The sequence below is a fragment of the Saccopteryx bilineata genome, chromosome 1 (assembly GCF_036850765.1).
Source record: "Saccopteryx bilineata isolate mSacBil1 chromosome 1, mSacBil1_pri_phased_curated, whole genome shotgun sequence".
NCBI classification, from domain to species: domain Eukaryota; kingdom Metazoa; phylum Chordata; class Mammalia; order Chiroptera; family Emballonuridae; genus Saccopteryx; species Saccopteryx bilineata.
In genome coordinates, this window is record NC_089490.1 from 159166528 (window position 1) to 159193927 (window position 27400).

Genomic DNA, 27400 nt, shown 5'->3' on the forward strand with positions numbered 1-27400 from the left:
GGAGAAGAAAACCTCTTTCTGTAATGGACTTCACTAGGCAAAACTAACATTGTTTTCTTTCTGTTCCTCAGTTTACCTCAAGAGGGCAACAAACACTTAGCTTCACATAAAAATTTATATATGATCTGAGTCTTCATTGCAACAAATCTCATGAATGGCTCTTGGGAGGTAATAAAACTACAATCTGGGAGCCACAAAACATCCATATAAATGTTCCACTAAATCCTGCCCAGCCATACTTGACGTGTTTTGCTTTTTTCTGCGAGTCTCTATGCTTTTATGAGATAATCTAAAAAAAGCCAATTTGTGGCATCTTGTTTGCTTTATTGAGGTAAATTTTTACTACCCACTTCCTGTAATAAAGGTGGTATTTGTTTTTTAAGGAAATGTCATATAATTTGAAGAAAGCCTGGTTTGTGCCATAGAACTGGAGACATAGAAAACTGTTTTCAATGTTAACATCTTTATGAAAAAAGAATAGCCCAGAGATACTGTGTTATGGACATAATGTGTTTTCTTCGACATTTTTGGGTGAGATCTTTACCCACTGTGTTCTGAGTTATCTTGCACAGAGGGTATTCAGGAAAACTGGCTGGGTTACCGGCTTGCTGACCTCTCAAATGGAGAGTGATGAACTTCATATTTCTTCTGTTAATTGATCCTAGTTGTTTTTGCTTTCTAACGACACAAATATAATAATTTCATTGGCTTAGCCGAGACTTTTATTTAAAAGATTAATTTTCTATCCAGTTAAAAATTACATACTGTGACAGATGAGTCAGCAATGTTTAAGGTTAAGAGTTTGTTCATATTAGAGTCAACTCGTGTCCCTGATTTATTGTCATGTATCTAATCTGATTAAAGTTTTTTTTATTTAAAAGATTAAAAATTAGAGTAAGGAAAAGGTAAACATAGTTATTATTATGGCAAGTCAATAGCAAGAAGTATGTTTTGTCCTTGCAGATGGAAAAATGGGAAGGCTGAACAGAGATTTAAGGACAAAGCAGGTAAGGTTTCCGTGAAGGCTTATTAAATCAAGCACAGTGCTAATCACTGATTGCTATCAGCTAGACTGAGACTCCTCAATTGTCTCCAGAGAGCAACAATGATTGGTGACTGTTGTCCTCTAAAAGTCGTAGCTCTGTAGATGAAAAGGGCTAGCAGTGGGATCTGAGTCACACATTCACCAGAATGCAAATGTTGCCAAGTAACTCAGAACAACCTTTTAAAATAGTTCTACTCCTTTTTAATCAGTCCTGCCCAGAAGCAGTTTTACAGTCAATCTTGAATGCTCCTTGGCTGTTTTCACAGGATGCAGTTTAAAAGGGTAGTTACCCATCAAGAAGTGAGTGAGTCATTCTTTCTCCCTGTAGATTTTAAATTCATTTCCGGTCCTTCCTCTCCCCTCCCACTGTAATCAATGACTTTGAATCCTTCAATAGTAAGAAAAGCTGAAGTGCTGGAGACGCTGGGTACCCAGCCCAGAAGACAGTTTCATAGCTTTGCAGGGTTATGCAACAAGTAAAGGCAGCCTAAGAATGTCTGGAAGTGACTGTCTCCCCCGCCTGGCTGTCCTGGGCCTTATTTCTGGCAGGCTCCAGAACCTCTGGCGTTTCTGGACTTTGGCTCTAATACTTCCCTTTCACTCACTTGATGCATTGACCACTTTTACTTTCTCCCTTGGTCAACCAGATTTTTATAGGTGACAGGATCCTTAGCAGCAGCAGCCTAACCTAGGATATAGTCTTAGTCATCTTAAAATCGTAAGTTGTTTGGCCCTGGCCAGTTGGCTCAATGGTAGAGCATCAGCCCAGCATGTGGATGTCCCGGGTTCAATTCCCAGTCAGGGCACACAGGGGAAACCTCCATTTGCTTCTCCACCCTTACGGCCAGTGGCCGCCGCCATGGCCACGCAGGCTCACATTGGATTTGGGCAGATGGTAAAGACACCGTGGAGCCAGAAAATGGCGGGCCATTCAGTTTATTAAAGTCTGGTCATGGTGGACGAGCAAACAGGCAGGGAAGACTGCTTCCCTTTTCTAAAATGGGCTCCTAAGCCCCTTATCAGTTCGGATTCACTGGACTCATAGGCCCCCACAAGTAAAATAGCACTCCCCAGCCAAATAGGCCCGGCTGAAATCTCAGGGCTCCCAAGCCCCTCAGCACCCCCCCCCCCTTTGGACTCTCCAGCAAAACAGGCTGGGGGGAAAAAACCCTTCTCCAGCAAACAAAGGCCCCTCCCAATGGAGGCAGGCAATTTGCATCTGCCACCCTGAGAGCAAACACCTGCAGCCTTCCACAGGCCACACACACACACACACACACCAATGCAAAATACAAGCAAGCAAACCTAAATACACTTGTTTACCCAACACCACCTCTTCCCCCTATCTCTTTCTCTTGCACTCTTGCTCTTCCTGTGCCCCAGCCATGGCTCAAATGGTTTGAGCAAAGTTGGCCCCGGATGCTGAGTATGGCTCCATGGCCTCACCTCAGGTGCTAAAATAGCTTGGTTGCTGAGCAACAGAGCAGTGTCCCAGGTGGGCAGAGCATCACCTGGTAGAGGCTTGCCAGGTGGATCCCAGTTGGGACACATGTGAGTCTGTCTCTGCCTCATCGCCTCTCACATAAAATAAAAAAGTTTTTCAAACAAAAATTAACAGAATTTTCTAGTGAACATGACATACACATAGTATTCTATAATACTTGCTTATCACATAATTCAACTATCCATTCCTCTATCCATCCATCAGTCCCTTTCTTTCTATTTTTTTGAGGTGTATTTCAGAGTAAGTTGCAGACTTCGGTGTACTTCTCCCCAAGTACATCATCATGCACATCATTAACTAGTTCACTGTGTGTGTCTTTTGTAGTTAATAATGCATACAATGAAATGCAGAGATCTTAAGTGTATCATTTGATGAGCTCTAACAAATAGAAATACTGGTAACAGCAAAATCTTAAGATATAAACCATTTCCTTCATCCAAAACATTTCCTTATGCCCCTTCCCAGTAAATTCTTACCTGTACCCTCCAACAGGCAGCCATTGTTCTCATATTCTTTCCCTTCTGTAGAATTGTTTTGCCTATTCTAGAACTTGATGTAAATGGAACCATACAACACATACAGGCAGACCTCAGAGATATTGCAGGTTTGGTTCCAGACCACTGCAGTAAGATAATAATCGCAATAAAGCCAGTCATGTGAATTTTTTTATTTCCCAGTTCATAAAAAGTCATGTTTGCATTATACTGTAGTCTGTTAAGTCAGCAGTAGCTCCCTGGCCAGATAGCTCAGTTGGTTGGAGCGTTGTCCGGGAGCTTGAAGGTTGCTGGTTTGATTCCCTGGCCAGGGCATATACAGGAGCAGCTTGATGTTCGTGTCCCTCTCCCTGCCTTTCTCTGTCCTCCCAAAAAAATCTGCATTAGCATTTTGTCTGCAGAAGTATGTTTTTGCCGTAATTAAAATAATTTATTGCCAAAAAATTCTAACCATCATCTGAACCTGTTGGAAAAATGGTGCTGATAGACAACTTGAAGCGGGGTTGCCACAAACCTTCACTTTGCAAAAAGATGCAGTATCTGTAAAGCACAATATCATGAAGTGCAATAAAAGGAGGTATGCCTTTACTTTTTGTGTAAGGCTTTGTTCACTGAGCATAATATTTTGAGATTCATCAACATTGTTGGGTGTTGCCGTAGTTGTTACCTTTTGAGTGCTGAGTAGTATTCCATTGTGCGATAGAGCACAGTTTATTGTTTGTTATTGGACACTGGGCTGTTTCTAGCTTGTGGCCATTACATATAAAATTTCAGTGAACATATTTGTCTTTGTGAATATATGTATTTATTTCTCTTGGGTAGTAACTAGACATGGAATTATTACATCATATGTTTAGTTTTACAAGAATCTGCCAGGTATTTTTCCAAAGTGACTGTACCATTTGTACTCCTACTAGTAATATTTAAGTATTCAGTTGTTCCACATCCTTACCAACGTATGGTGTTGTCATTCTTTAATTAGCCGTGCTAGTGGGTGTGTGCTGGTATCTCTTTGTGGTTTTAATTTGCATTTTTCTAATGATGTTGAGCATTTCATGAGCATTTTATTATATGCTTAAGCTTTCAGTATATTTTCTTTTTGTAGTGTCTTTTAAAATCTTCATATTCTTAATTTAGCTATTAAATACATCCTCAATAGCAGCCCTTTGTTGGATCTCCATTTTGCAAATAGGAAAACCCAGTCTGTGGCTTGACTATTCATTATGTTAATGATAATCTTTGAGCAGAAACTTTATTTTGATGAAATCTAATTTAGCAGTTTTTTTTCTTTCATAGTATTGCTGTTGTATTGTCTCTAATAAACTTTTGCCTTCTCCCAAGGCAAGAAGATATTCTTCTGTGCTTTCTTCCGCTTCTAGTTTTTATAGCTAGCTTTCTTTTTTTTTTCCCAAGAATTTTTTTTTAACTTTTTTTTTTCTTTCAACTTTTATTTATTCATTTTAGAGAAGAGAGAGAGAGAGAGAAGGGGGGGGAGGAGCTGGAAGCATCAACTCCCATATGTGCCTTGACCAGGCAAGCCCAGGGTTTCAAACCAGCGACCTCAGCATTTCCAGGTTGATGCTTTATCCACTGCACCACCACAGGTCAGGCATAGCTAGCTTTCTTATTTAGGCTTGTAATCCATCTTGAATTAACTTTTATGTGTAGTTTGAGGTAGGAGCCATGTTTCTTTTTCTCTTATATAGATATCTAATTGTTTCAACATCACTTCTTTAAAAATTTCCCACATATATTGTGTTGGCACCTTTATCAAAAATCAATTGTGTAAAAATGAAACTGGGCTCTCTTCTATTCCATTGATCTGTTTTTCAGTTCTTATGACAGTACCTTACTATCTTGATTACTATAAACTTTATAGTGAATCTTGAAATCAAATAGTGTAAATCTCCCATCATTGGTTTTCAAGATTGCTTTGGATATGTTAGGTCCCTTGTATTTCTATATGGAGTTTAGAATTAGGTTGTTGGTTTCTGTTAGAGTGTGATGAGATTGGGATTATTTTAAAACTTCAGAATGATTTGGAAAAAATTGACCATTTAACGATAATGTCTTCAATCCACGAACATAGTTTCTTTCCTTGTTTACTTAGGTTTTATTTAATTTCTCACAGCAATAGTCAGTGTAGAACTACTGTGAACTTTTTGTTTAAATTATTCCAAGTTATGTTTGTTGATGCTATAGAAAATGAAACTTTTAAATTGTTGCTCCCTGGTATCCGCAGAGGAGTGGTTCCAGGACACCTCTGTAGCACCAAAACCCACAGGTGCTCAACTCCTTATATAAAACGGCATGGTATTTGCATATGACCTATGCACATTTTCTCATACTTTAAATCATCCTTCCCATATACTTACAATACTTAATACAGTGTAAATGCTATTTAAACAGATGTTGCACTGTATTGTTTAGGGAGTAATAACAAGAAAAGAAAGTCTGTACATGGTCCGTAACCTTCCTAAGCCTAACTACATAGTACATGTCAGCAACAGGATAACATTTTTTTTTCAAATATTTTTTGATCTACAGTTGGTTGAATCTGCATATATAGAACTATGGATACAGAGAGCCGTCTGTATATAGATACAGTTGATTTTTGTATATTCACCTAATATTGTATGGCCTTATGAAATTTATTACTTCGTTCTGAAAGTTGTTTTTGTAAATCTGCTAAGATTTCATAAACAATTATAAAATAAAGAAGGGAAAATACAGTGCATTTTAATTTTTCCTTTTGGGTTTGCCTACTTTTCTTTTTCTTGCCTTAATGTGGTGGCTGACATTCAGTACAATATTAAGTCTATAGAAGTAGTGAGAGTGGACCTCTTTGTCTTTTCCCAACAATACAGGAAAAACAATATTTTAGTATTAAGTACAGTTTAGCTTGTAGGGGTTTTTTTGTATACTGAAGAGAGATTTTATCATTACCTCATTTGTCTAATTATGTTTCATCTAATTAAATGATCACATGTTTTCTCTGCACCTATTTAAATACTAGATGATTTTTCTTCTTTATCCTGATAATGTAGGTTACTTTGGTTGTTTTATTTTTGTTTTTTTTTTAATGTCCAGTTAACCTTGTATTCCTAGGATAAACCCTATTTGGTCATAATGTATTATCCTTTTTGTATATCATTGGGTTCAACTTGCTGATACTTGACAAAGCATTTTGTGTATGTGTTCGTGAAGGATGGTGGTCTGTAATTTCCTTGTTTATTATTTCTTTGTCAGGTTTTGGTGTTAGTGTTGTACCAGCCCCGTGAACAACTTGGGAAATTCCCGTTTTCTGAAAGAGTTCAGGAGATAAATGTTATTTCTTCCATGAATGTCTGCAAGGACTCACCAGTGAACCTATCCAAGACTGAAGTTTTCTTTGTGGGAGGGCTTTAGATGATTAATTCAGCATCTCTTAACAGATTCAAGGATATGCAAATTTTCTGTTTTATCTGTGTCCATTTTGGTTGACTTATATTTTCTAAGGGATTTGTCTGTTTCAAGTTGGCAAGCTTTTGGTGTTAAGCTGTTAGTAATATTCCTTATTATGCTTTTAATGTCTCTAAAATGGTTGTGATCACCCCTCTTACAATCCTGATATTGGTGCTCTATAGTCTCTTTTTTTCTTGATTAATTAGATGTTTATCAATTTTGTTCTTTTTAGAGAATTTTTGCTTTTGTTTATATCCTCCATTGTTTTCTGCTTTTATTTTTATCTTCTACTTTCTTTGGGTTTACTTTGCTCTTCTTTTTCGACCAAGTAAGGTACAGATGTTTGGCCATCATTATAGACATTTTTCTTTGCTAATGTGAATAAAGCTTTAAGGTTTCCTCTCACCACTGGTTCAGTTGAATTCCACACATTTTGATATGTTGCATTTTAATTATTGTTCAATTCAAAATGTTTCCTAAAATTCTTTGTATTTTGACCCATAGAGTATATAGAAATGGGTTGTTTAATTTTCAAACATCCAAATATATGGAGTTTTTTAGTAAGAAAAACTTTGTGGCCTGACATATAGCGTGTCTCTTGGTAAACATATTATATGTATGTTTGCAAGAATGTGTATTCTTTAGTTGTTGGATGTAATATTCTATAGCTATCAGTTAAATCAAAGTGATTGACAGTTGTTCAGATTGTCCTTGGGTTTTTTTTTTTCTTCTGTCTAGTATATATGTGTGTGTGTGTGTGTGTGTGTGTGTATATATATATATATATATATATACATACATACATGTGATTGCTATGTTTTTCTGATGTATGAGTTTTATATCATTATGGAATGCCCTTTATCCCTGAAGTTACTTTATTTCAGGGTTCCCAAACTGCGGCCCCCTGAGGCCATTTATCTGGCCCTCGCTGCACTTCTAGAAGGGGCACCTCTTTCATTGGTGGTCAATGAGAGGAGCACAGTTCCCATTGAAATACTGGTCAGTTTGTTGATTTCAATTTACTTGTTCTTTATTTTAAATATTGTATTTGTTCCCGTTTTGTTTTTTTACTTTAAAATAAGATATGTGCATAGGGATTTGTTCATAGGTTTTTTTATAGTCCGGCCATCCAACGGTCTGAGGGACGGTGAACTGGCCTCCTATGTAAAACGTTTGGGGACCCCTGCCTTATTTGATGTGAGCCATTACAACATTCATGTGCTTACTGTTTTTCCTGTGTATATTTTTTCCACCCATTTACTTCTTCTACCCATATGTGTCTCTAAATTGAGAATGGGTTTCTTACAAACAGCAATCTATAGTAGATAGGTCTTATCAGTATTTTTTAAATCCATTTTTACAATGTCTGCCTCTTAATTGTTAACACTTATTGCAATTATTGATGCAATTGTATTTTCATCTACCAGTTTAATCACCCCTCCCTTTGGTCTTGTCAGTAGCCAAGAATAATAGTTTTAGTTAATACTGTTATTGTCTAAATTTGTATAATGCATTTTTTTTTATATCCTTTAAGGGCATGCCTTCTTAGAGAGAGGATCCCATATATCTAGTACAGCGCCTTGAGGATAGATGAGGTATAGTGCATGTTGCTGAGTGAATGCCCTGGGAAGAACTGTGTAGTGAGAATCAAGAAACGCAGGCTCGGCCCTGGCCGGTTGGCTCAGTGGTAGGGCGTCGGCCTGGCATGCAGAAGTCCCGGGTTCGATTCCCGGCCAGGGCACACAGGAGAAGCGCCCATCTGCTTCTCCACCCCTCCCCCTCTCCTTCCTCTCTGTCTCTCTCTTCTCCTCCTGCAGCGAGGCTCCATTGGAACAAAGATGGCCCTGGTGGTGGGGATGGCTCCTTGGCCTCTGCCCCAGGCGCTGGAGTGGCTCTGGTCGCAACAGAGCGACGCCCCGGAGGGGCAGAGCATCGCCCCCTGGTGGGCGTGCCGGGTGGATCCCGGTTGGGCACATGTGGGAGTCTGTCGGACTTTCTCTCCCCGTTTCCAGCTTCAGAAAAATACAAAGAAAAAGAAAAAGAAACGCAGGCTCCACACTCCCTCTGTTATTAACTTACGTTATGACCTGGTTGAAGCCACTTTACTGTGCTTTAGTTTCTCCATCTGTGAATGTAGCAGAGTGGAACTAGATTATCTCTAAAATTACTTTTTTCTCTGACAGTCTGTGATTTGAAGATGTATGTATTGGAATGAGAATTTTTATCTAAAATATGTGTTTTCAAGTTATTTTTCATCTAGCAGTCACTTTCTGACAATGAAAATTTTTCGTAATGCATTTATGTAGATAGCACTTACATTTTAATGTGAATATAATAGTAAAAGAATGCATAATAACTGTGATTCCCCCCCTTTCTATTAGTAGTATGTTGCTGTTGGTTCTTTAGCTGTCTAATGAGTAGTATAAAATTGTAGCATTCTTTTCAGCTATTGAAAGAATCAAAACTCAAAATGTTATAGGTTGTTTTTCATATATATATTAAACCTTGTCAACTAGCATGAAAGAGTCCCTAAGCTGCAGTGTCACCAGTTTAGTTTTTCATAGGTAGTACTCACTGAAAAATCAAAATGCTATTTCTCTGTTGCTATAGCTTGTGTTGGGCAGAATATTTTATTTTATAGGCCTTCTTGGCCTAACTACCAATATCCAGGAAACAAACTTGACCATCTCAAAAGAAAAGGCGGGGGGGGAGGGTGTACTTTAATCCTTAAACACACCAAACATTCAGTTCAGTCATTCTTTTTTTTTTTTTTCTTTGAAGCTGGAAACCGGGAGAGACAGACAGACTCCCGCATGCGCCCATCCGGGATCCACCCGGCACGCCCACCGGGGGCGACGCTCTGCCCACCAGGGGGCGATGCTCTGCCCCTCCGGGGCGTCGCTCTGCCGCGACCAGAGCCACTCTAGTGCCTGGGGCAGAGGCCAAGGAGCCATCCCCAGTGCCCGGGCCATCTTTGCTCCAATGGAGCCTTGGCTGTGGGAAGGGAAGAGAGAGACAGAAAGGAAAGGGGGGGAATGGAGAAGCAAATGGGCATTCCTATGTGCCCTGGCCGGGAATCGAACCTGGGTCGCCCACACGCCAGGCCGACGCTCTACCGCTGAGCCAACCGGCCAGGGCCAATTCAGTCATTCTTAAGTCTATATAAAATCACTAGCACAGTTTTGGAGAGAACATAAAAGTTTGAGATATTTTCTAGACATGGTTACAGGAGGAAAAATGTGTACTATAATACTCTTTCTTAGGACTCTCACCAGTAACCCCAGATATTATATAACAGGTCAAGCAAATCTTTGGCTGTACAAAGTAGTTTATGAAGTCTCTTACTTGTTTGCCCTGGCTGGTTGGCTCAGTGGATAGAGCATAGGCCCGGCGTGCAGATGTTCTGAATTCTATTCCCGGTCAGGGTACACAGGAGAAGCGATCATATGCTTCTCTCCCCCTTCTTTCTCTCTCTTCCCTTATAGCAGTCAGTGGCTCAGGTGGTTCAATTGTTGGCCGCAGGCACTGAAGATAACCGTTGATTTGAGCATTGGCCCCCTTCTGGGTTGCTGGAGGTATCCCAGTCGGGGCACATGTGAGAATCTGTCTCACTATCTCCTCTCCTCTCACTTATTAGAGAAATGCAAGTCAAAACTGCAATGAGATACCACCTCACACCTGTTAGATTAGCTATTATTAACAAGACAGGTAATAGCAAATGTTGGAGAGGCTGTGGAGAAAAAGGAACCCTCATTCACTGTTGGTGGGACTGTAAAGTAGTACAACCACTGCGGAAGAAAGTATGGTGGTTCCTCAAAAAACTGAAAATAGAACTACCTTATGACCCAGCAATCCCTCTACTGGGTATATACCCCCAAAACTCAGAAACTGGATACGTAAAGACACATGCAGCCCCATGTTCATTACAGCATTGTTCACAGTGGCCAGGACATGGAAACAACCAAAAAGCCTGTCAATAGACGACTGGATAAAGAAGATGTGGCACATATACACTATGGAATACTACTCAGCCATAAGAAATGATGACATCGGATCATTTACAGCAAAATGGTGGGATCTTGATAACATGATACGAAGTGAAATAAGTAAATCAGAAAAATCCAGGAACTGCATTATTCCATACGTAGGTGGGATATAAAAGCTAGACTAAGGTGTGGTGGTTACGGGGCAGTGAGGGGAGAGGGGGAGGGGGAGGGGGGGGAGGGGCACAGGGAAAACTAGATAGAAGGTGACAGAGGACAATCTGACTTTGGGTGATGGATAAGTAACATAATTGATTGACAAGATAACCTGGACATGTTTTCCTTGAACATATGTACCCTGATTTATTGATGTCACCCTAGTAAAATTAAAAAAAAAAAAAGTGATGTGTATGTGACACACACACACACAAAAATCTCTCATTTTGTGGCTTTAGATGCAGAAAAGAGTTGTATACATTGTGACTAATGAAAGATAATATTTTATTATCTACTTTAATTTTGTTCACTTTAATTTTTTAATTTAATAATGGTAAATCACATTTACCATTATTATTTACTTTTCAGTTTGGTTTAAGCAGATTAAGTTTGATGTAGAGAGATATCCATAAGTCTTTCAGGAATTTGGGCCTAAAGAGCTCTAGTGAGGTTTCACATTGGACTTGACTAAGGCACATCCAGCTTCTTTAATGACAGGTTTTTAAAGAGGACTACAGCATATTAATAGTAATGCGAAGTGTTCTTGATGCCATAGCCTTCTTGAAGTCGATCAAAAAGAGCTTCCAGAAGATTTTAGAGAGACTGACATTCGATGTGCTGTATTCCCTCAGTGTCCCTTAGAGCAGTGAGTCGGTGAGATCACATTTAGAGGCCCGGTCTTCCTTTCAGAAATAGAAGTATACCTCACAAGCAGTAATTTATATCCATTTTTCTGCCACTTCTAGCTTTGTTCTTAAGTGACCCTTGGTTTTACCTGCGTGTCTTATCCCTACCGCTAGGTTGTTAAACATGTCTGGGACAAGAACTGTTGTCTTTCTACTTCCTGGAGAATACCTGACCTAGTGCTAGGTATTTATAGGGTTGATTGTTTGCAAGATGGAAGGTAAGCAGTGGAATTATCTAGAGGCTTCCCTGGGAGTAAAGAGAGACCCACCCCTTATTCTCAGTTAAGCCTAATTCATGTCTTCATATCTGTATTTTTTTTATATTGAAGGAATGATTTTAGTGCTGAAGTCCTTACACAGTATCCTTCCAGGAGCTTCCTGTGAAATTGAGAAATAGACATGTCCACAAATAATGAGGCAAACTATATTTATATAGCATGGGCAAAGTGCTTTGGGAACAGGAGCACAGAGTTGTTATTGAGAGGTGCTGAGGTGTTGTGGGATGAGAAATGGAGTTTTGAGCTATCTTTTGAAGGTTGGATAGCATTTGATTTTTGTTGGCTTTTAAATTAACAGGTTATTGTCCAATTCCCACTACCACCACCCCTTATTAAAAAAAATGCTGTCAATATAAATTATTGGCTTAAGTTATACTTTGCAGAGAACATTAGCATCTTTTATAGTTGATGTACCTCCTAAGGTATACAGAAAAGTAGGATTCAACAGAGTCTCACACTGGTGAGGAGAGGCATTTAAGACTGCAGCACCTCCCAGAAAGAGCAGTAAAATTGGAATCATAAGGCCTGGGTACAAGCCTTGACTTAGATTCTTAGCAGCTTAAGGTCAGGGTAGGATCATGTTTGGCACATTTCCTAGATGCCCAAGAACTTACAAAGTCTGTGGGCCTTGGAAAGTTATTGGAGTTGAACTTGGTTCTAAAGGATAGCCACACTGTTGGATGACTGTCTATTGATAACAGATGATTATGGCAAGCTATACATTATCAGCCCAAATTTATACTTAGATAACTCAAAAACCTATAGGAACATTTTCATTTTATTTATTTTTATTTTTTTATTTTTTATTTTTTTGTATTTTTCTGAAGCTGGAAACGGGGAGAGACAGTCAGACAGACTCCCGCATGCGCCCGACCGGGATCCACCCGGCACGCCCACCAGGGGTGACGCTCTGCCCACCAGGGGGTGATGCTCTGCCCATCCGGGGCGTCGCTCTGCCGCGACCAGAGCCACTCCAGCGCCTGGGGCAGAGGCCAAGGAGCCATCCCCAGCGCCCGGGCCATCTTTGCTCCAATGGAGCCTTGGCTGCGGGAGGAAAAGAGAGACAGAGAGGAAGGACGGGGGGCGGGGGTCAAGAAGCAAATGGGCGCTTCTCCTATGTGCCCTGGCTGGGAGTCGAACCCAGGTCCCCCGCACGCCAGGCTGACGCTCTACCGCTGAGCCAACCGGCCAGGGCCCATATTTTCATTTTAAATAATCATACTGCTGTCTCTATATCTGTTTAATGAAGAGGCATATTTAGTAATATGTAGGACTAAGTATGACATTAACCAAAAAAATCTAATAAAAATTCAGTGATCTGGTCCTGGCAGGTTAGCTCAGTGGTAAAGTGTTGGCCCAGTCAGTGTGTGGAGGTCCAGGGTTTGATTCCTGGTCAGGGCACATAAGAGAAGCACCTATCTGCTTCTCCATCCCTCCCCCTCTTATTTCTCTCTTCCTTTTCCTCTCTCTCCCTTTTCCTCTCTCTCCCTTTTCCTCTCTCTCCCTCTCTTTTCCTTTCCCTCTCTGTTATTCTCCTCCTCTTTTCCTCTCCTCCTCTCTTCTTCTTCCTCTGTCCCTCCCTCTCTTCCTCTCTTCCCCTCTTCCTTTTCCTCCCTCTCTCTTCCTCTTCCTCCTCCTCCCTTCCACTCCTGCAGCCATGACTCAATTGGAGCAAGTTCACCCCAGGCGCTGAGGATGACTCCATGGCCTCCACCTCACGTGCTAAGAAGAGCTCCATTGCTGAGCAATGGAGCAACACCCCAGTTGGGCAGAGCATCACCCCCTAGTGGGCTTATCAGGTGGATTCTAGTAGGGGCACATGCGGGAGTCTGTCTCTGCCTCCCCTCCTTTCACTGAATAAAAGGAAAAAAAAAACCCCACAGTGATCTTGTAAGAAAGATGACCTTATACTTTGTTCTTTAGGAAAGTACTTAATTGTTTTTCGTGTTTTTTTTTTTCTCTGAAGTGAGAAGCAGGGAGGCAGAGAGATCCACCTGGTATGCCCACTAGGTGGCAATGCTCTGCCCATCTGGGCCCCGCTCCATTGCAACTGGAGCCAATCAAGCACCTTAGGCGGAGGTGATGAAGCCATCCTCAATACCCAGGCCAACTTTGCTCCAATGGAGCCTTGGCTGTGTGAGAGGAAGAGAGAGATAGAGAGGAAAGATAGGGGGAGGGGTGGAGAAACATATGGGCACCCCTCCTGTGTGCCTGGGCTGGGAATCAAACCTGGGACTTTCACACGCCAAGCCGACACTCTACCACTGAGCCAACTGGCCAGGGCCTTAATTGTCTTTGATGTTCAAATTTGATAAGAATTTCTGCTTATTGATTTTCAAATGAAAATAATGATAAAAGCTTTTTATAAATAAAATATTGGCATTTTAAATCTTGAATTATTTTTTATTTCTCCATTGCTGCTCCTGCAAAGGTAATGATATTTCCCCCAGAAGAAAGACATTTTTGAAATGGAGTTAAACTATTATTTGAAAATAAAATTTTTCTTTATGCCCTATACCAGTGGTAGTCAACCTGGTCCTTACCGCCCACTAGTGGGCATTCCAGCTTTCATGGTGGGTGGTAGCGGAGCAACCAAAGTATAAATAAAAAGATAGATTTAACTATAGTAAGTTGTTTTATAAAGATTTATTCTGCCAAACTTAGCGAAAATCCGACATAAAGTACTTGGTAAGTGATTATTATTATATGCTTTAACTTGCTTTAACTCTGCTTTATAAATTTTATAAAGTAAAGTTATTTCCCTACTTTATAAATCACCATTACTGTGTAACTGGTGGGCGGTTAGAAAATTTTACTACTAACAGAGATACAAAGTGGGTGGTAGGTATAAAAAGGTTGACTACCCCTGCCCTCTACTGTATTCTGTCTACTTATGAAGAGACTTTATCATCCTTGCAGCAGCTTCTTCTGTCTGTCCTGGTTGGGCCTTTGATGAGCTGTGCAATGGAAAGCTTAGCTGGTGAATTTTCACTTTCCTCTAGACACATTCCCATTTGTGCGATTGCATACCCTCTGATTTTTTCCCATTGGTGCATGGTGCTGTTGTGCTGCTGACCTTGCTGATTTCACGGCATCCTTTAAGAAATACTATAGACTTTAGAAAAATACTGATTAATAGGAAGGTTTGTGACACAATTTTGGAATGTCTGATTCTAAGATCATCTCCTTTACCTAATTAAATATACTGAGTTTTCTGCTTTTTGGTTTTTTTAATTGACCTTCTTATATTTTGCTTTCTTCATAATATATGCATTTGTTTTAATTAAAAAAATATTTTACCAATATAATAATTGATACCCGAAGAAGGTGAGTAATTTTTGTCGTATGTCATTGTGCAAAGGAAATTAAATGTAATGGCCAAAAGAGGCTTCCCTCCCCCCCTCCCCAAAGAACTGAGAGAAAGTTGAGGAAAGGGTGCATTATATTGGGTTTTAGGAAATTAGAAAAATTGAAAAGGAGAGAAATCTGATGTCTAATGCTGAATTGTGTGAGCAGCGTGATAAGATGAAATCCAGAACAAGTCAGAAGAACCCAACTGCATATCCTGACTTGGATTTTATGAGCTGTGTGCCCTGGGACAAAGTATTTAATCCCTTTGAATTTTAGTTTCTTCATCTGTAAAATGGACATAATAAAACACTTCATTGAGCTGATAGGAGCATTTGGTGTGTGTGGAGTGTATAGCACAGTGCTTGGCCACTTGGCCTCTAAATATTAGTTCCTGTCCCCTCACATCAACAGCCCCCTTAGCAAGTCATTTTTATTTATCTGGGGTTTTGGCCAGCATTAAGGTCATTAACTCAAGCAGCTTGGATCTAAAGTGATGCACACTATTCTGATATATAGTTTTAGTGAAAGAGAAAAAAATATTCCTAATTTTGTAAATCACTGCTAAGATTAATAGGCTTGGCAGAAAGACGTTCTTTATTTTTTCGGTATATAGAAGATATTTTACCTAAATTATGCCTCTGATAATTATACATCCCTTTACCCCTCATTTTTTTGTATTTAACATGAAAAGAATATAGAATGGGAAATAAATCATGCAGATGATTTTCACTTATATGAAAAAGCATTGCTAAGAATTGAAAAATAGGACTTTCACAGTTGAAATCACTGCTTTTAAGGAGATTATGTTTGCAGCATTCTGCAGAAGAAGAATTATGATCATGGTGATGATAACATTACTGTGTGCTGGTTCAGTCACGTCAGGTCTGTGAGGCGTAGGTACTGTTCTCCTCTGTTTGCAGATAATGAAGCTGCACAGAGAGGTCGACAGCATTCCTGTTTGCATAGTTAGGAAGCAGCAGAGCCAGGATTTCAATCCTGACTATCTTGACTCCAAAGCCCATGCTCTTAACCACTGTCTTCTACTGGAAGGACAAAGATAAGACAGTCCTTTACATAAGAGGAAACGTCCTAAAGCTGGGCGGGTTGCTCACTGTTAGATTTGCTCCACAGGTATTCTGAGAGGAGCCTCACAAAGTGCATTGGAATTACTATTGAGACCAGACCTGACTATTGCATGAAGCGGCATTTAAGTGACATGCTGACCTATGGCTGTACCAGGCTGGAGATTGGGGTGCAGAGTGTCTATGAAGATGTGGCCAGAGATACCAACAGGTATGTTGGTGGCAAATGACCTTGCACACTTCCTGTACTCCCACCGGTTATACCGCTGTTTGTACTGATTTCTCCGTCTTCCTACCACTCTTAGAGAAGGAGGTTCAGCATTTCTCCTTTTAGTGCAGGGGTCTCAAACTCAACTCAGCATGTGGGCCACAGAGCAAGATCACAGCCATTCGGCAGGCCACACTAGGTCTACAAAAGGCAACTGTTACGCAACACTTTTCTCACTGCAGTTGAAAACAAAAAAAAATCAGTACAACAAGCACAATCGTACATGCAGTTTACTCAGTGTCACAAAACGACCAGAAACTGTAGTTCGCATCACAACTGCTGTTAACTAAGCTAATATCTAGCTAGGATGCTAGAGAAATGAAAAATACAAGTAGGCCCCTAGGCTTACTTAATTTTATCCAAAATATTTTGAACTTCGTGGATTAGTCTGCGGGCCGCACAAAATTGTTTGGCGGGCCGCAAGTTTGAGACCCCTGTTTTAGAGTCATTTTTATATCTGTGCTCTTAATTCCATCCTCTTTCCTAGACTCTCAGTCTTTCTCTACTGGCTCTTTTCCCGTTGCCCATCCACATGCTTATACCTCTTCCGAGTCTTAGTCTGTTTTCCTAAAGGGAAAACAGAAGGCAGGGCTCAAGGTCAGTACGTAGTGAAAGCAGGAGAGAAGGCAGGAGTTGGGAACAAAGAAGGGTTGGAACAGGGAAGAAGGCCGGGTGAGATTTAAGAAATTAGTTCTGTGAAGCAGATGCCAGTTGACAGGGTAGTGAGAGAAAGGTTGGTGAGGCAGTGTGTACAACTTGGAGAAATCTGGGGGTGTGCAGACGGAACTAAATATAGTCAGTCTAGTAGAGCCATGTGACATTCTCTTCCCTCTAGCACTGTATCACCGAGTTGAGACAAGATAACACATGAAAGGCGAAGGAGGGTGGAGTCTTTCCTTTAGATACTTGAGGTTTAATGAATATTTTTGAGCACAGGGCAGAATCTGATGGATGTCAGCTTGAGAAAAGTTAACCTAAATAGAACTCATTTTTGTCATGAAAGACTAGCGGGAACCCTGGCTGGGCTGCAGCCGTAATGGGGGGCTGCACTAGAGAGGCTGCGGAGATGAGGAGAGCCTCTTGAAAAGTTAGGAGCTTTCTGAAGAAAATGGCACCACTGACATCTAATTTATAGGAAGAGTGTGAGTTAAGTGGGTAAGGGGAAAATTGCTTTAGGCAGAAAGAAAAATATGAGCAAACTGCTGAGGACTTGAGCACGGAGTGCACGCACAGTTAGGGAGTTGGAGCGGTTTAGTTTGGTTGGAGGTGGGTTTGGAAAGTGGTAAGAGGTGAAGTTGAAAAGGTGGGCAGAGAGGCCAGATTGGAGGAGCCTTAGACGTCAGGCCAGGGAGTCTGGGCTTTAATCCAGGGACGAGTTGTAAGCTCAGTTGTGATATGAGCATACTTGCGTTTTATAAAGATCACTTTATGGGGAGCACAGTAATGGGAGGAGTTAAGTAGAACAAACTATAAGGAAGCCCAATTAAGAGGCTGTTGCAGTGATTTAAGCAAGAAATGCCCTGAAAATTGAATGACAGTGTTTGGTGACTGAGTGGAAATGGGGGTAAGAATGGGTGGAAGAAGAGGCTTGGAGGAAAGATGTTTCATTTTAGATACTGTGAAACATACAGTTGAAGGTTTGCTTTAGAGCCAGGCCATACTATAGAACAGGCGTCCCCAAACTACAGCCTGCGGGCCTCATGCGGCCCCCTGAGGCCATTTATCCAGCCCCCCACCACACTTCCGGAAGGGGCACCTCTTTCATTGGTGGTCAGTGAGAGGAGCGCTGTATGTGGCGGCCCTCCAACGGTCTGAGGGACAGTGAACTGGCCCCTTGTGTAAAAAGTTTGGGGACCCCTGCCATTCTGCAGTGGTAGAACTATTTTACACTGTAGCTCTCTGATATGATAGTGCAACTGAGGAACTGAATTTTTCATTTTAATTAAATATAAACTTGAATAACCACATTGGAACTACAGTATTGCACAGTGCAACTTTAGAGTACTAGCTATTTGGGTGTGGTATCAGGAGAGAGGCCTAACCTAGTCATATGAATTGGGAACTTAAGCAAAAAGAGATTGGAAGTGAAGCCGCAGAGGTGGATGAGAATGTCCAGAGTGAGATGGAGTCTGGTCTCTAGGATTGTTTTGTTTTGTGATGAATGGGAACGTTTTTGGTGAAATAATTGACACAGGGCTTCAGTCTTCAACACTTGTTAAGGCTTGCTTCCTACTTGAATGTGGCACTGGATTGTTAAGATGATTAATCAGCTGGCCCCAAATGTTTCTGCCTTGTCACTAAATCATTCTCCTTAATTTTTTAACTCTTTGAATGAGGATGTACATGAACGTTCGTACTACTCAAAGGGAGGACCATCCCACCCACCAGAGTGAAATCTATTTTGTATATAGGTGTGTGTGTATCTTTTTCTCTCTCGTTTCAAAAGATTTTAAAAGAAAATAAAATAATAAGATGTTGCTCCTGCATGGTTTTGAGCCCATTATTCTGGTTTTTAACTTAGACATTTACATTGTAAGCTTATCTTGCCTGATGATGCTAAACCAAGTAATTTTAGTGTCAGAATTTTGAGTAGTGCATAAGACAATTTCTGAGACATATCTCAGGTAAAAATAATTTACTTGGTCCTAGCCAGTTGGCTCAGTGGTAGAGCGTCAGCCCGGCTTATGGATGTCACGGATTTGATTCCCAGTCGGGGCACACAGGAGAAGCAACCATTTGCCTCTCCACCCCTTCTCCTCACCCTGTCTCTCTCTCTTCCCCTCCTGCAGCCGTGGTTCAGTTGGAGCAAGTTGGCTCCAGGTACTGAGAATGGCCCCATGGCCTTCCCGCAGGTGCTAAAATAGCTCAGTTGCCAAGCAATGGAGCAGCAGCCCCAGATGGGCAGAGCATCTACCTCTAGTGGGCTTTCTGGGTGGATCCCAGGGCACATGTGGGAGTCTGTCACTCTGCCTCCCCGCTTCTCACTTAAAAAAAAAATTATTCTAGACTTTCTCAGAGGTGGAGATGTAAAAAAGACTTTGAGATTTTTCTTTCCCCCAACCATACTATTCCTCATTATCTATCTCAGAGATTGTCTTTCCTCTGTTCCTTGTATGAACTTTGTTGCCCATTTATTTGTGTAACACGTAGTGGATTTTCTTTCCTCAGGGGCCATACTGTGAAGGCAGTGTGTGAGTCATTTCACCTGGCCAAAGACTCTGGATTCAAAGTTGTGGCTCACATGATGCCCGATCTGCCGAATGTGGGCCTGGAGAGAGACATTGAACAGTTTACAGTAAGTGTTGCTTCACCCAGGCTGATGTAGAATGTGTCTGCATGCTGTTTCTCTCCGTTCTGCTCTTTTTGATGATTTACTGTTGATGATTTTTCTCATTATTAAAAATGCATTCTCATTATGGAGCAGTGGAAACACAATAGAGAAAGGGGAGTCACTCACAGCCCCAACACCAAATTAAACCCTAACATTTTAATTTACGGTTTTGTTAGGCTTAGGTTTTTTTTTTTCTGTTGATGGTGAGGGGGGTCGGGTGGTGTATACATATACACACAGACACAATTATATATTTATATAACTATCTTAATAAAAACATTATAACAAGCATCCATGTTACAGTCTGGTCTCTCTTAAAATGTTAACATATTAAACTACTTGCTTAATTTCCATTGACTAAATATGCTATACTTTGCTTAATCACTTCAAATTTTTTTTTAATTAAATCCATTACCAGTTTTTGGTATTGTAAAGGTCACTGTAGGTAAACAGTTTTATGCCTCTAACTTTTGGTAGTATTTAGAATTATTTCTTTAAAATAAATTCCCTGGGGTAGTTATCCGGTAAAAATATAAATACATTAAGAATCTCACCATGTTACTTACTTGCTATTGAAAGGCTTGTAAGGATTTACAGTCATTGCAGCAGGGAGATCTTTCTCTCAAACAGTTTTTTCCTGTTTCTATTACTTACATGTACATATACATAAAATATGTTTATGTTTGCTAATTTGATGGATAAAAGTGCCATTTCAACTTGCATTTTATAGTAATAGTAATATATATTTTCTATTTAATAAATCTTTCATCTTTTGGGAATTTTGTGTTTTTGTCCTGACCAATTACTCTATTAGATGTGAATATTTTTAGTATTAACTTATTTGATAACACCTTGATAAGGACATTATGGATTTGTTTTTTATATTTGTCACAAATATTTTTCCCAACCTGTCTTTGGCCTTTTACTTCTACTGTTTTCAAATCTCTTTCTTGCTTGCTTGATGATTTCTTCAGATGCTTCTAAGCTTGAAACTGCCTTTTTCCTCCATAATTTCATTAATCAGTAACAGAAAATACTGTTTTCTTCTATCCTTTTTGCTCTTTGAATTTTAATACCTCATTCCGGGGCTAGGGTCTTTATTTTCTTTATACTTTATCACATGTTAACTTAATTCATGTTAGCATTGTCTAGGGCAGGGGTCAGGAACCTTTTTGGCTGAGAGAGCCATGAATACCACATATTTTAAAATGTAATTCTGTGAGAGCCATACAATGACCCGTGTATCTTACGCATTATCCAATAAAAATTTGGTGTTGTCCCGGAAGACAGCTGTGATTGGCTCCAGTCACCCGCAACCATGAACATGAGTGGTAGGAAATGAATGGATTGTAATACATGAGAATGTTTTATACTTTTTTGTTGTTGTTGTTATTTTTTTGTTTTTTTTGTTTTTTGTTTTTTTTTTTTTGCATTTTTCTGAAGCTGGAAACAGGGAGAGACAGTCAGACAGACTCCCGCATGCGCCCGACCGGGATCCACCCGGCACGCCCACCAGGGGGCGACGCTCTGCCCACCAGGGGGCGATGCTCTGCCCATCCTGGGCGTCGCCATGTTGCGACCAGAGCCACTCCAGCGCCTGGGGCAGAGGCCACAGAGCCATCCCCAGCGCCCGGGCCATGTTTGCTCCAATGGAGCCTTGGCTGCGGGAGGGGAAGAGAGAGACAGAGAGGAAGGCAGAGAGAGACAGAGAGGAAGGCGCGGCGGAGGGGTGGAGAAGCAAATGGGCGCTTCTCCTATGTGCCCTGGCCGGGAATCGAACCCGGGTCCTCCGCACGCTAGGCCGACGCTCTACCGCTGAGCCAACCGGCCAGGGCCTGTTTTATACTTTTAACGTTATTTTTTTTTTCATTAAAGATTTGTCTGTGAGCCAGATGCAGGCATCAAAAGAGCCACATCTGGCTCGCGAGCCATAGGTTCCCGACCCCTGATCTAGGGAAACAGATTGGTCAAAGCTCTTCTTCCAGTTCTCAGACAGGGAACGTGTCTTCTGAATATCCTTTTAGAGAAGATGATGAAAATGTTTATTAACTTATTTTATCCACAAAAATACTTTTATTTTGCTCTGTTTATAAAAGTTGGGATTCACCATGCCTATTTGTGAAATTAATAATTCTTTCCTTTAAAAAAGTTTATTTTTAAGCCAATGAATTACAACTGAAGGCCAGTTTATAAGACAGCATTAATTCACAGATGTCCCTCTTACTGATTCCCCCATATTGACTATGTAATAGATTTTAAGTCTGATATCTCCTCAGTAGTTATTAGCCAGGAACGTAGACTCTAGGCCTAAAAGACACCTGAAACATACTTTTCTTAAGCACAGTTCCAACTATACTAGTTGGACCAGTAGTATAGCCAGCATTCATAACTTTAAGTGCCTTTGGAAAAAAAATATATCGTGTTTCTTTTTTTTTTTTTTTTTAATTCAATGAGAGGAAGGGAGGCATAGAGAGACTCTTGCATGCACCCTGGCCAGGATCCACCTGGCAAGCCCATTAGGGGGCGATGCTCTGCTCATTTAAGGCATTGCTCCATTGCTCAGCAACTGATCTCTTCATAGCACCTGAGGCAGAGTCCATGGAGCCATCCTCACCACCTGGGGCCAACTCACTTCAATTGAGCCATAGCTGCAGTGGCTGCAGGAAGTGGGAGGGGAAGCAGATGGGCACTTCTGTGTTCCCTGACTGGAAATCAAACCCAGGACATCTACACACCAGGCTGACACTCTACCACTGAGGCAGCCGGCCAGGGCCATTATGTTTCAAGTAATAGTAAATAGCTGAGTCTTGGTATTCATTTTCCTTAGTGTCTTCAAAATAGAGTAGTCCCCTCTTACCCAGTGGGGATACATTCCAAGACCTCAAGAAAGCCTGTAACCATGGGTAATACTGAACCTTGTATATACTATATTTTTCCTTTACATGCATACCTATGGTACAGTTTAATTTATAAACTAGGCACTATGTAAGAGATTAACAATGATTAATAATATAACAGAACAATTATAGCAGTATGTTATAATAAAAGTTAGGTGAGTAGTCATTTTAAGGGATGGATCCCTTGCTGGAGTCTTCATATAGGGTTAGTGCTTTCTCGCACAACATATTGCTGTCATTCAGATATGATTATTTCTCTTACTCGCAAATTTAGTGCCTTTTCCATCTTTACTAAGCATTTATTTTGCACTGTGGCCATAATTTTTGCAGTGTGAGGTACAATAGCAAAGTTAGCACAAATTTCTTGTTTCTTCACAGTTTCACCGAAGATTCATTCTCATCATAGATCTTAGCAACCACAGCATGTGATTATTTTTCTTTCCTTATTAAGTCGAGAACTTTCACCTTTTTATATGAAGGACACACTTTACGGCTTCTTCTTGGCACGTCCTAATTGCTAGCATCACTACTCTTGCACTTTGGGACCATTATTAAGTAAAATAAGGGTTACTTGAAAACAAGCACTGTGATATCTACCTGACCCTCGATCTGATAACTGAGACAGCTACTGAGTGACTAATGGGTGTGTGGCGTGTGCAGTGGATACGCTGGACAAGGGTGAGTCACATCTGGGTGAGGGAGATCATTACTCTGCTCAGAATGGCAAGGAGTTTATGAATTGTTTATTGAATTGTTTATTTGCGGAATTTTCCATTTAATATTTTCAGACCATTAACATTTCAGAGCATGGGTAACTAAGCATGGAAGTCAACTGCAGATAAGGGGGCACTGCTATAAAGAGTAATTCAGTAGTAATATTGCAAAGACAACCCTTCATTTAAATAGCTTTATCTGCTTGTTTGTAATCTTTTTAGAGAAACCCAGAGGGAATACGAGCAGACCAAATATGCCTTTTCTAACTACATCCTAGCAAATCAGTGAAGAGAGCTAAAATGGGAAATCTGATTTCTCTCTAAAGAAAAATTCTCTGCAAAATTAACTTATCATTTGCCTTAAAATGAATAATTTCTAAAAATCAATTAGACAAAGCAGACAGCCCAGTAGGAGAATGGGCAAAAAATAAAATAAAAACTTGAACAGATACTTAACAAATAGAATAATCAAATTGCCAGCAAAACCTAAGTTTTATAAATAAACTATAATATCATTTTTAATGTTGTATTCTTTAATCCTATAATATATATAATCTGTTCTTTTTTACACAAATATTTTAGGAGATTCTTTTTATCCCATATGTAGTGCAGTTTCACAGTGGTATATCTTGGCGTTTTTAAATCATGTTAGATATTAAAGGACCCTGTCATCTGGGAGATTTCTTTGTATCACAGTGGTCCCTTGCTGCTCTTGAGGGATTGGTTCAAGGAACCCCTCTGGATACAAAATCTGCAAATGTTCAGGTTCTTTACATAAAATGGTGAGATATTTGTATGTAACACACATATCCTTCTATATAATTTAAATTATCTCTAGATTACTCATAATACCTAATACAGTGTAAATGCTAAGAAAATACTATAGTTATATTGTTTAGGAAATAATGACGTCTGTATGTGTTCAGTACAGATGGCAGGCATTGTAGGCCTAACTGTACAATATGTGTCAGGAACAACGTCACTGTTTTTTTCTGAATATTTTAAATCCATGGATGCAGAATCCTCAGATAGTTTTATCTGCCTTTCTTTCCTGCTTTCTTATTTTCTCACTTTATCTTTCACCCTTTCTACTAAATGTTTTTATTTTTGTTATAGTTTTAATTTCCAAGAGTTCTTTCTTGCATTCTGGCTGTTTGATTTTTCTCTAAGATCCTGTTCTAGTTTTATGAATTAATATATTTTATCTCTCTGATAGAATTAATTATAGTTCGCTTTTTGAGTTTTATTTTCCTTTATGCAATGCCTCAGTTTTCTGCCAAGTCCTGTTTTTCTTTTTCTTTTGGTCTGCTTTTCATGTTCTAGGCTTTCTTCAAGTTTCTAGTGACTGTTAGCCAAATGGTCCTACTTTAAAAGTGAGGGGCTTAAAAACTAGATTGCAAGTTCTTTGTGGTCAGCTGCTAGTATGCCTCACTGAAGGCTGTTCCGCTCTCTTTTCTTTAAGAAATTCCCAAATGTCAGTATCTTGAACGCTTATTTTGGGCCATTTAATTGATCCTAGAGATGAACTACCGAGTTTCTGCTTGGGGGCGGGTGGTATATGCGTACATTACAGAAAGTTGTAGGCAGGGTGTCCACCAGTCAGTGTGCTGGCTTCATTTAGTCTCCATTTTCGCTCTTGATCTTCGCCCGGGCCTTCCTTTGTACCTGGAATCTCAAAGCCCAGTGGCTTTCCAGTTTCTGTAGCAAAAAAAAGCAGGCAAGTTTGGCCACCTGTTAGAAGGGATAAATCCCTTCCGGTACAGATTTTGATCCAGTGCTCTCTTCCATTCTGCCCAGTTCCTGATGCTTGTGATCCCATGGAATCTTTCAGGGACTCTGGTGTGATTGAACTGGCCTTTCAATGGTATCTGTCCCCCTTTTACAGATACGTTATTTGCAGTTTTCTTCACTTGCAAAGTCATTTACTGATACTCCTTCCATTTTGTCTTTCAAAAGTTACTGGCATCACCTGTTCCCCTTCTGTCTCCTCTGATCTCTATTCTTCTAGATTTATACTTTAAAAAATAATTCCTGTTTTTTAGCATGGTTTTGGAAGGAAAGAAGCACATATTTTAAATCTCAGTGTTTAAGAAGAAGTCCAGAATCAATTTTATCTGTCGTCATACTTTTTAAGGGAGTATGTCAGTCCATATACCTCCTAAATTTATTATACAAGTATCAGAACTACTTTCCTGAAATCCCTTGTTCCAGTATGGATTCAAAGTAGGAAAAGAAAGACTTGCATACATGTTCTTTGTGGGTGGCTATACGATATTTATTAAAGACCTGATGAATCTTTAATATATAAATATATAAATGTGACAGGGAAAATTTTTGCAATTCCAGAAAAATATTCTTAAGACCAAACTGAGCACAAAGAATGCAGCAGCATTTTAAGAATATGACAAATCAAGGAGAGAGCTCAAGTAGTCCACAGTTACATTTCTTTGTAAAGCAAGTTAAACAATGGATGGCTCTGCAAGAATAATATAGCTCAAGATAAAAAACATTTTTATAGCTCACAAGATACAGCACTGCCGGCTGAATAGACACTAATGCCAGAGTGGGAGGAAAGGGAACTGTGTGAGTCCACCTTCATTCCCCCATCATACATCATGCGGAATCAAGCTAAGAACACATTAGCCGTGCCCAGTCACGGAAAAGAGAACGCCTTATGTGTTCTTGCTACATCCCAAATAAAGAAATAAGGCAGCCAGCTGGGATGATGTGGTGTAGGAAATGACTATGCCCAAGTAGATGAATTAGATGTATTGCTCAGTGTCCAGATAACAGATGGACAGTGTGAATCCCAGGGTAGGAATGGTGCCAGTTGGTCTGAGGACAAAACAGTCAAAAGCAAGGATCAGGACACCTGCACAGAGCCATGTAGTAAACATTTTAGGTTTTGCCAATCAGATGGTGATCTCTGTGACAACTTTTTAAAAGTTTAAACAATATAATTTATTACTAGAAGAGGATACAGTCTAGAGGTGAAAGTAGGCATTGGATAAATTATCGGTATGATGATGTTAACTCATTGAGGATGGACCACGAGAATTCTCATGTTTTCTGTTCTAAGGCTTGTGGCCAATCACAAGAATTGTTGGCTTTTCATTGTTGTCATTTAGAGAGAAATAGTGTAATGGAAAATGCATTCACTGAAGTTAAAAATTACAAAAGGAATTAAAAGTGATTAGTCTCTTGTCGTTGGTAATAAAAATAACTTTTTATATCAATTTGATATTTTTTTAAGTACTCAGTAACCGTGGATAGTGACAAAGAACATGATAAAATTCTGGATATGTTTGCTGACATATCAGACATTTGAAGTGAAACTGATGAAAGCTTTGACAGTGGCAGTGATATAGTTATTCCTTCAAAAAGGCGAAAAATAGTAACTTCAAGTGATTCTAAACCAGAAAATCTGAACAATTTCACACATGATTTTGGGTGTAATTTGTGTCTTGGTTGCCGAGATAATGATTGGTCAAAGAGGACTTTCAACCTTATTTGGAAAAATTTGAAGGTAATTCTGGGGTTACAGTTATACCATCTGATTCGAAGAACATCATTGAAGTCACACCTTTTTTTGATGGTGATGATCTGTTTGAACTATTTTGTCAATCGAACATATATTATAACCAAAATTTGAGAAAGCACGAAATTTTGAAAGTAATAAAATGGTCTCCTGTTACTCCAACAGATATGAAAAAAAATTTAGGACTTATCATGCTAACGGGGCGTACTCGAAAGGATACTTGGAAAGAATATTGGTCAACAAATCCAGTTCTAGCTATTCCAGCATTTCCTCAGATGAGTCGAAATCATTTTGAACAAATATGGACTTAATGGCATTTCAGTGACAGTGCAGACATGACTAAATCTTCATCCATGCTATTTAAGATTCAATCTATACTTGACCAGTTTATTAGTGAATTTCAAACAAGATATAAATCTATGCGAAGATTATTAGATGAAGGCATGATTCCCTGGAGGGGACGTCTTCTATTTCAAACTTACAACCCAGCTAAAATTATTAAATATGGTTTACTTGTAATAATGGTATGTGAGAGCAAGGCTGAGTATATTTACAATATGGAAATTTATA

The 27400-nt window shown here is 39.8% G+C and overlaps 1 protein-coding gene across 1 annotated transcript in view; it reads left to right on the forward strand.

Annotated features, from left to right (window-relative positions):
- Positions 1-27400, forward strand: part of ELP3 (elongator acetyltransferase complex subunit 3) — a 100981-nt gene that overhangs the window by 33796 nt on the left and 39785 nt on the right. The window contains exons 8-9 of the mRNA XM_066278588.1: positions 16133-16294; positions 19520-19646. Of these exons, the coding sequence (XP_066134685.1) occupies positions 16133-16294; positions 19520-19646 (289 nt within the window). The remainder of the gene's footprint in view (positions 1-16132; positions 16295-19519; positions 19647-27400) is intronic.